Below are 9,584 nucleotides of genomic sequence, written 5' to 3' on the forward strand. Positions count from 1 at the left end.
AAGTATTTGCTACGATTGTGGAGTTACTATACGAAAACGTTGTTATTGTTGTTTTGCATGTCATGCAGATCGTAACTAAACGAATATCGTTGATAGTAACAAGCGGAGATCGCAAATCGAGTGAGTATCGTAAATCGGAAGATTCGTGAATTAATTATTGAAGAATGCAGAATTTACTTCATTCTTCTAAGCATTCTACTATATTAGTGCATACCCATCCGAGATCGTAGATTAAAGAATCGTTAGTTGATAGCATATGAATTTAAAGAAAATAAATAATAATACAATTTTGATTAATACTCAAGAGTTTCTTCTTTTTATTCAGATTTCCTTGGAGTATCGTAACTCAGAAAAAAAAATTATTCTTATTTTTAAAGTTTGATACATTTTCAGGAAATTGAGAAAATATCTTTGCTATGGAGATCGTAACTAACCGAATATCATTGTAAGCAAGCAGAGATCGTAAATCTTTCTCTCGAAAATCGAAACTGAACAAATATCGTAAGACGGGTGTAAAGTAAATCTGGCAAATACATTTATTAGACTTTTTAAGTAGTATTGCATTACAAAATAATTGCAGTTAAATAAAATTTATAGCATACTGATTGTTGATTGAGAATTTCTTTAAGAAATCTATTACAAGATTATTTCGTTTTTAAAACTGCGACTCAATTCCTTGTGCGGCAGGACGATGCTATTCAACAGAATCTTCTCGGCGGGAATCTGCACAAAGCAGCCTGCATAATTTAAAAAAGAATGTCAACTGATTATCTATATAGGGATATTTTATATACAATACTATACCCAAAATGGTTATCGATGGATTCAGCTTTCCTTCGTTGTTGAACAGCGGTGGATTCTCCATTTTTGCAAAGGGTTTGTTGGGATCGGGATCACTGGGCGTGCCTTCGACTCGAGTCCAGGCGCCAATAATGCAGCCACGTCCGACAATCGAGTGCAGTATTAGCGTGTGATCCTTGATCTGCGCCTGCTCCAGCACAATCGATTCACGGATGCGGACTCCAGGCCCAATTTGGACACCAGGACCTATGGCCACATTGGGACCGAGCTGGTAGCACAATTAGTTATCTAAAAACGAAATGACCTGTATATCCTATACTCACTACTGCTGTAGGATGTACTGTGGCCGAGGGATGCACATAGACATCGGGGTAGACGCTGCAGATCAAGTTGCCATCACCGTCGCCACGTTTCTGGCCCACATTAGCCAGACGTTCGGGATGCGTACGCCGATAAAGGGCCAGGTAATGGCGATTTGCATAGATGGCCGAACCAGCTGTCTTCAACTGTGACCACCAATTTGGCACCGGCATGGCGAAGAGTTCATCAGTGCCAGCCAGAGGTGTGAGCACCTCCTGCTCCCACTTGATGTGACCCTGCTCCTTGCCGTTGCCATTGCCATTGTTATAGCTGAGGCAACTGTACTCCTCGCCTTTGGCGTGAAAGATTTGCGCCAGCTTCGTGAAGATGTCCATGGAGCAGACGTAGACGCCGCAATTAATGAACGTGGACACATAGGAACTGGGCTTCTCTACGTAATGCGACACCGCACCACTGGCGCGATCGAATACGAGGCAGCCGTAGTGCAGCGATTGCTGGCGAGTCGCCTCCGTGCTCATTATGGTCACCAGAGCGCTGGACGGACGCTCCGTATGAAATGTGTAGAGCTCCTGCAGCGGAAAGTCGGCGCAAACATCACCGTTGAGCACAAAGAAGGCGCGCGGATTGCCGGCGCGTATCTGATCGCGAAAGTGGTACATGCCGCCAGCGGTGCCCAGAGAAGTAAACTCCTGCAGATACCTGGCAAAGGGAAGAGAGTGGAAGTTCGAGCTCACTTAGTCATCAGGGGAATGGGGACACGTCAGCTGTGGATTGACCCACCTGATGTTGATATTGCTGCTGCTGTAAAGCGCCTGCATGTCGCTAACGAATCCCTCCATCTGCGTTTGCGGGTAGAAGCCAATGATCAGGATCTCCCTCAGCTCCTTCAGCTGCACACAGGCTTCAATGTGATGCGCTATCAACGGTCGCCCGGCAACTGGAAACAGCGGCTTCGGCGTGTCCAGGGACAGCGGGCGGAAGCGAGTGCCTTTCTGGGGGCCACCAATTAATATTACCGCTTTTATCATGTTTAGGTTTACTCTATTGTTAAGCTTGTGACCAATTCTTTTCTCATCCCAAAATTATTTGTTATCTATTGTCAAATTGAGTCGCACTCAATAGAGGTGGTCAAATATCGATACCAAAATCGATATGTTTTTCATTTGCTTGCAGCTGTTTTACTACACGGTGGCCACACTCACAATTTACAGTTGCCCTTTTTGCTTGCAGTGGAATAGAAAAACAGAGTTTCAACAAACTTGGAAAGGTTGAGTGGCTTCAGAATAGACTCATCAATTTTGCTAAGGTACGACCAATCAATAAATGAAATAATTTAAGCTAGATCATATACGAGAAGTAAAAGTAAAATTTGCATAACTTGGCGCGCTTTCTTATCAGTGGTTGAGTGGTGAGCTGTATGTATTTCACCTCGATAAGCATTCGTTCTGATAAAAGATACCGAAAGCGAGTCTTCGATATTTTTAAGTATTCTAGATTCGTAATAATTAATTTATTATATATAAAGAAAAAAAGATTTTCATGACTGTCATATCAATCCAAAATCCATATGGTGTAATTGGGATTAGTTGCTTATTAAATATTCCATATACTATTAAGTAATAAACTGATGCTAGTTTCAGATTTATAATTCAATAAATTTAAATGTGATGGGAATATATCAATTCTCTGAATTTTGTAAAATACACGTATCAGGTAAGTTCATGGAAATACCATAACTGTATTGTTTATTCACCTAGAACGGTCACACTTGTCGCAAGTCAGCATCGCCTTGCCAAAAAGCCGCAAACAGCTGTTCAGCGCTGCCAATGTCTGCAATGCCGTTTCGATAGTTGCGATTCATGCTGTGCCTATCGATGGCAATATACAAATTGTAAATACCTTTTGTATTAAAATGACAAAATAATAAGCATTTTTATTGAACTCATAGACATTATATTTTAAGTGGTGTTGTATTCAAGAACTGCATAATTCTCACTTAGTAATGTGTGGTTCACATTGATCGTCTGCTTGCCTATCGAAATCAATCGATAGTTATTGAACATCCCTAATTGAATAGCGCCTCGGCCTAAAAGGCGATGTAATTATTGGTCAATAATTTTCGCAAATCGCTTTTTCAATCGCATTAGGAACGTGTTGTTAGCTCAATTGAGTGGCGAACGTGTGTAAAGGGACTAACAGCAGCACGTGCTGCCCGTAACTGAACTACTGAGAGCTTCAACGAGTTGTAGTGTGTGTGCAAATATGGCATCGCCGGAGCAGCTCGTCGTAGCCGCACTGCAGGGCGCCGCCAATCCCAATCACGAGATTGTGCAGAAAGCAGAGGCACAGCTAAGCGAGTGGGAGCAACAGGCCGGCTTCTTTCCCATTCTAGCCAAGCTGAGCATGAAACTGGCCAGCGACATCGACGCGCCATCCGAAACCCTTTCAGACGCCGTTAAAGTTCGTTGGATGGCGGCTGTTTACCTCAAGAATGGCATCGAACGCTATTGGCGTCACAATTCGCGCCTAGAATTGGTACCAGAGCAGAAACAGGAGATCCGAGATATTCTGCTGCAACACTACAGTGCCGAGGATGTGCCCCAGGTGGCATTGCAAGTGGCTGTGCTGCTGAGCAAAATTGCACGCATTGATTGTTGGCCCGAGCTGCTCCCCACACTGATGAAGCAGCTGCAGGCCTGCAGCGTTGCCGGTGAAGCCCCTGCCACACCCCTACTAGCTCAGCAGCAGCATCGCACGCTCATTGTGCTGCACTATGTGATCAAGGCGCTGGCATCGCGTCGCATCATGGCCGAGAAGCGGGCATTCGAAGAGCTGGCCGGTCAAATTTTTCGATACATGGCCTGGGATATCTGGGCAACGCTCACCACACGCTTCCTCCAGCTAGTGAAGACGGACACAGAGGCACAGGCACACAGTTGCCTGCAACGCGCCTACATTGCGATGCGTACGCTGCGCAAGCTTGTCGTCTATGGCTGTGGCAGCAAGCCGTACAAGTCCACCGATCACATGAACTTCATTGAACAACTGTTCGAGCGACTGCGTCAGTGCTTGGAGCTGCGTTATGAGCTGAGGATGCGTTCAGCTGGGCACCAATTGATCACGGATCTCGAACGTTTCATATTAAAGATGATGAAGACACTGAACGAGTTCGCGGAACGCCACTCGCTGTCCTTTGCCCGCTTTGTGTCCGTCGCCTTGGAGTTTAGCTTCCACTATGTGTTTCACGAGGGCACCGCGCTCATCTTTGATGCTGGTGAACGCATCAACTTCAGCAACTTTGTCATACAGGCCATTAATCTGCTCAAGGGCATCATGATGAGTGGCAACGACAGCCTAGCCCCACATGCCTCGGACAATACGCTGGAGGATGAGCTGCTTGCCTCGGCGGCGCAGACACAGAGCAAATTCTTCAGCCTGGAGCGCGTGACGTATTTGTGCGAGAAGATTGTCACACATTATTTTCTGCTCACACAGGATGAGCTGGCGGAATGGCAACAGGATCCCGAGGGCTATGGCCAGGACGATGGCGGTGGCGATGCCTGGAAATACGAGCTGCGTCCCTGCGTCGAGACGCTCTACTTCACCTGCTTCACCCAGCACTCCAGTGTCATGATCAACGAGGTGCTCAAGTTTGTGCGTCGTGCGCAGCAACTGCAGTTGTCGGAGACCTCCGATCTGAAGGCCATTCTTCTCAAGGATGCCATCTACAATGCTGTCGGCCAGGCGGCCTTTCACTTCTTCAACAAACTGGACTTTGGCGCCTGGCTAACGTCGCAGCTGCTCGCCGAGCTGCGCATTGAGGCGCCCAACTTTCGCATACTGCGTCGCCGCATCATCTGGCTGGTGGGTCATTGGGTAGGCGTCCAGTTGCCTCGCGAACTGCGACCCGTGGCCTATGAGGCATGTCTGCATCTGCTGCGCCCAGAGGAAGATATGCCCATTCGCTTGGCCGCCGCTCGCACTCTCAATTTGCTGATTGACGACTTTGAGTTCATGCCGGAGGCGTTTCATCCATACTTTGCCGCTCTGTTTGAGGCGCTATTTCTGCTGCTGCGCGAGGCTGCCGCCTGCGATACGAAGATCGTTGTGCTGGGCACCATGACGCTGCTGGTGGAGAAGATGAGCGAATATATCGAACCTCAGGCACTGCAATTAATCTCTTATCTGCCGCTGCTTTGGCGCGAGAGCGAGCTTAATGAATACAATATGCTGCGCTGTGCCATCATTGGCACCTTGGAGCAGCTGGTACGCACCATACGCGATGTGCCGGAGATTATGAAGCCCTTCCTCTACAGCGTCATAGAGCTGAGCACAGATCTGCAGGTGAGCGATGCTTTTAATAAATTGCTTTTAATAATTTATTATTTTTGATTTTTGTACTATGACAGCAACGCTCGCATGTTTATCTCATCGAGGATGGCATCATGCTTTGGCTGGCGGTGATTGGCAACTCGACCACGCTGACACCGGAACTGTTGGCACTCTGTGATCACCTGCTGCCCATCATTGAGATGTCGTCAGAGAATCTCCGCACAGTGCTGCAGCTAATACACGCCTACATTCTGCTCGACCCTCATGTGAGTTCGATTGTGTTTACAACCCGAGGCTGACTAATGCTAATGACTAATGACGATGCCTTTCTCTAATTGCAGGCATATTTGAGTCGATATGGCGAGGGATTCGTGGCGTATTGCGTGCACTCGTTTGAGGACATACGCGCCGAGGGCATCATTGCCATGCTGCGCATATTCGAGACGTGCCTCAAGACGGATGCAGCGATGGGACTGCGTCTGGTGCGTCCAGCTCTGCCCTTTGTCTTCCAGCAGGTGTGCCTCAAGCAGGAATACCCCATGACCATGGGCTGGTATCTGACGCTGCTCGCACGCACGCTGCTCATCGATCAGTCGGTGTTCATGTCTGTGGTGCAGGAGTTGCCACAAACGGATGCACTTGCGCGCATTCTCGACGTGTGGATCGAGATGTTTCCCCTCGTCGCCGACACGCACGCGGAGAAACGCAAACTGTTCTGCCTGGCATTCGCATCGATCTTTGGCAACAATGAGCTGCTGCTCGCCAGATTGCCGCACATCCTGCAGCTGGTGGAGGAGACGCTGGCCGAGGTGATGGACAAGCAATATACCGCGTCGGATGAGGGCGCCGATAAGGCGACGCAACGCTATTACGACTCGCTGGTCATACACGACGAGCACGAGCTGGAGGACTTCCAGGAGCAGCTGTACGATGACTTTCACTCGAAGACCTATCATGACGACAGGCACCGTCAGCTGGTGCTCAAGGATCCGGTGTATAAGATACCATTAACCGATTACCTCAAGTGGCAGCTGCAGAGTCTGCAGACGCAGCTGGGCGCCGCACGCTACGAGCAGCTGATGCGTGGCGTTTGTCCCGAAATTCTCGAAAAGATTAACATGTACATAGAGCAGACGGTGCCAAAGGCGTGCGGCGTTTGCGCCGGCACCAGCGATGATCAGGAGCAGCCGCCCGATTCCAGCAGCCAAAAGGCTCTCGACTGTTGACCATCACCGATATCGTTATCGTCATCGTCATCGTCCTCTTCATCATCGCAAGCTAAGTCCACAACCACATCCACACTGGCGCTGGAGCCGTTCATTGCTGTGCTTCGAAAGCTTTCTACACACTAAGTTATTAATGTATTTTGTATTGAAATTATATATTTTTTAATTGTTAAACGACTAATCGACTAACTAATCTATCCGTCAATCTCCAGCTGGACGTCGCTCCATTTTGCTGCGCAGCAGATTCTTAATGGTCTCATCCTTTTGCTGCAGCTTCTGATGCAGCTTCTCCAGCTCCTCGCTGTTGCGGGCGTGAAGGCCACGCAGTTGCGACTCCTTGTGCTTGAGCAGCGTCGATAGATGCTGCACTGCATCGTACGTCTCGCGCACCTCCGTTTGGCCCGCCTCCAGTTTCTGTGCCCACTGCAGTGTCATGCGGAGACGGGCCTTCAATCGATCCCTGGCATGCTTTGCCTTCTCGGAACTGCGCAGCAATGAAGCGGCGCGATTGTTGCTCGCCTGCAGCTGATCCTCGAGAGCGCTGCGTTCGCGTGCATGCTCCTGCTTCAGCTGTTCCAGCAGCGTCTTGCACTGCTGCACTGCCTCCGAATCGCCAACGGGCTCAACAACTGCAACAGCAGCTGTATTTGGAGCAGGCGGCGTCGACGGAGCTGGAAGCGTTGTGCTTTTTAGTGCCACCAACTTAGACTTGCAGCGGGCGTACGCATCCTGCAGGTGATTCATGTCCAGCAGCAGCGTCTGATTGCGCTGTTCATAGAAGTGCATCACTTCGACCAGCTTCTCCTTGACCAGATCGGTTTTACGCGTTTGTGCCTCAGCTTTAGAACGACAAACTCCCAGCTGTGCCTGCAGACGAACTCTCTCCTCCGTCCAGCCACCCACATCTCGACGTAGCTGCTCCTGCGCCTGCAGCAGACGCGTGTTCTCCTCCAGAGCACGCTTCAGCTCGCCACCAAACAGCTCAAAGTCAGCGGCATACTGGGCGAGCAGTGCGTCCTTGTCCCGAAAGGATTCATCGTACGCCTGCAGCAGCGGCATCAGCGTGTGCGTCGGCAGCTGAGTTGTCCAGGGCGGCACAGCGCTAGAGGTGGTAGTGGGCGTGGTAGTAGGCGCATCCTTGTCGGCAGTGCGTCGCTGATCCTGATAGCATTCGATCTGCACGTTCAAGCGAAACACCAAAGTCTTTAGCATGTCCACATCGTTGGCCAGCTCCTTGTTCTGTTCCACGACTCCGCTGAGCTTCTGATTGAGCTGCTGACAGCGCGGGCAACTGGCCAGCTGCTCCTCCGCCTGGCCAAGACGCCGCTCCAGCTGGTCGCTGTCCAGGCGCAGCTGCTCATTCTCCTTGGCGAAGCGATCATTGTACTTGTGTAGAGTATCCAGGCGCTGCAGCAGCTGCTCTAGCTGTTGCTCCTTGGCCTGCAGCTGAGGGAAGCAAGCGATATAATACCCAAGTGGCTGGGAAGATACTTCACTTACCAGTCCGTTGAGGGTGCGTTCCTGCTGATGTTTCTTCTTCTGGATGGGCAACTCCTGTGTCTGTCGCTGTTCCACCTCAACGCTCTTCGATCTGCGACTGAAATTGCCGCTCAGCGTTTGCAGCACTTTTCGCTGTCGCTTTGAATGGCTTCTGCTCTGCTCTGGCTGCAGTTTCTCGAGCTTCTCGTGCTGCTCCTGCTCACTCTGGTCGAGATCCGTGATCATAACCGTTCGCTTTACATGCGTTTCCATTTGGAGTGAATCCCTCGACACTTTTCGTTCGCCTGCTTGTTTGGCTTTCAGGGCAATAGAGTAAACAAATCCAAACAAACTGTCCTAACCAGGTTGTCATGGTTATTCCCTGCCATGTTTGACCCTGTTTCGACTTAAACATTAGGGGTAGTCAACCCCCTTTGCAAGTGCGGCACTGCTCGCGGTTTCCAGTGAAGTCCAAAGAGAGCTTTTGTCGGCTAAGAGAGTGCAAAAGCTCGTGCTCTTGTGGTAAGAGACTTTAGGGGTAGATTGAAGCGACCACCTTTCGATTTCACTACCGTTCGGGGGGTCCTTGAGTGGCGCATAAAACTAATGTCCAGGCGGAAAACTTCAACTTCGATGGGTCCTCCTCGGGGTCCATTTCTCAATGAGCTTGCAGGTTCGACGGGCAGTTGGCTAACCTTCAACCCCCCCTCAAGTGCTTTTACTGGTTGTTTTCTGTTCGCTGTTTTCTTTTTTTTTATGTATTTTCTTATGCATTTTATGTTGGTTGATTGCAAAGTGGTTCATTTTTGCATCTGCTGGGAAATACCAAACACAAGGGCGCCGACGACCCTATTTCAATTTTTCTTGCTCGCTTGTTCGCTTGCCCGCTTGCCACCTGCAACAAGTTACGAGAGTCAAGAGTCGAGTCGACAATTGCAACATCAATCAAACCGCAGACAACTCGGGCAAACTTCAAAGCCAAAAACAGCACAGAAAAACGACAACGACAAGGATACGACCTGAGTACCTGTGGAATTGCCAAGTGTGTGAAAATCTTTCAGTTTTCCGTAAATATTTCGACATGAAAGTAGATAAAAGATTAAAGAGATTTACGGAGATTGTCTGCGGATTAAAGCTAAAAAATAGAATTTTCAACTAGTATTTGCTTTCACTTTGGCAATTTCGCAAACATTTCGCCATTAATTAGTCTTTGATTATTTTGAAGTTAGCGACAAAGAGAGTGTATCAATTTATTTTCTAATTATAGAGGAAACCGAAATTTAGCCCATAAATTTGCTGATAAATCCGCTTACATTTCAGTTGTTGAAAAAGATTATTTACGATTTAACAGTATTTATATAAAAATGAAATTTTTATTTGATTATTTGCGTCTGGTGTTCTTAATCTTGGTCATTAAAGCTATTT

The 9,584-nt window shown here is 48.5% G+C and overlaps 3 protein-coding genes across 4 annotated transcripts; 1 reads left to right on the top strand and 2 right to left on the bottom strand.

The window, feature by feature from the left end:
• Positions 1-513: 513 nt before the first annotated feature.
• On the bottom strand, positions 514-2,256 carry LOC132789171 (mannose-1-phosphate guanyltransferase alpha). The gene is made up of 4 exons (XM_060796970.1): positions 1,903-2,256; positions 1,125-1,821; positions 805-1,069; positions 514-737 (listed from the first exon to the last, which is right to left on the bottom strand). The coding sequence occupies exons 1-4, from the start codon at positions 2,148-2,150 to the stop codon at positions 637-639; spliced, it is 1,311 nt and encodes a 436-aa protein (XP_060652953.1). The 5' UTR covers positions 2,151-2,256; the 3' UTR covers positions 514-636.
• Positions 2,257-2,780: 524 nt separating this feature from the next.
• LOC132789169 (importin-11) lies at positions 2,781-6,857 on the top strand. Of its 2 annotated transcripts, XM_060796968.1 has the most exons (4): positions 2,781-2,835; positions 3,270-5,466; positions 5,532-5,720; positions 5,796-6,857. In XM_060796968.1, exons 2-4 carry the CDS (start codon positions 3,385-3,387, stop codon positions 6,678-6,680), a joined length of 3,156 nt encoding a protein of 1,051 aa, XP_060652951.1. In that variant the 5' UTR covers positions 2,781-2,835; positions 3,270-3,384; the 3' UTR covers positions 6,681-6,857. The 2 variants fall into 2 exon arrangements, with proteins under 2 accessions (XP_060652951.1, XP_060652950.1); XM_060796967.1 differs by lacking the exon at positions 2,781-2,835 and having other exon boundaries at positions 3,180-5,466.
• Positions 6,852-8,857, bottom strand: LOC132789170 (protein Cep89 homolog). The gene is made up of 2 exons (XM_060796969.1): positions 8,181-8,857; positions 6,852-8,126 (listed from the first exon to the last, which is right to left on the bottom strand). The coding sequence occupies exons 1-2, from the start codon at positions 8,430-8,432 to the stop codon at positions 6,882-6,884; spliced, it is 1,497 nt and encodes a 498-aa protein (XP_060652952.1). The 5' UTR covers positions 8,433-8,857; the 3' UTR covers positions 6,852-6,881.
• Positions 8,858-9,584: the final 727 nt, after the last annotated feature.

This window comes from Drosophila nasuta, chromosome 3 (assembly GCF_023558535.2).
Source record: "Drosophila nasuta strain 15112-1781.00 chromosome 3, ASM2355853v1, whole genome shotgun sequence".
NCBI classification, from domain to species: Eukaryota; Metazoa; Arthropoda; class Insecta; order Diptera; family Drosophilidae; genus Drosophila; species Drosophila nasuta.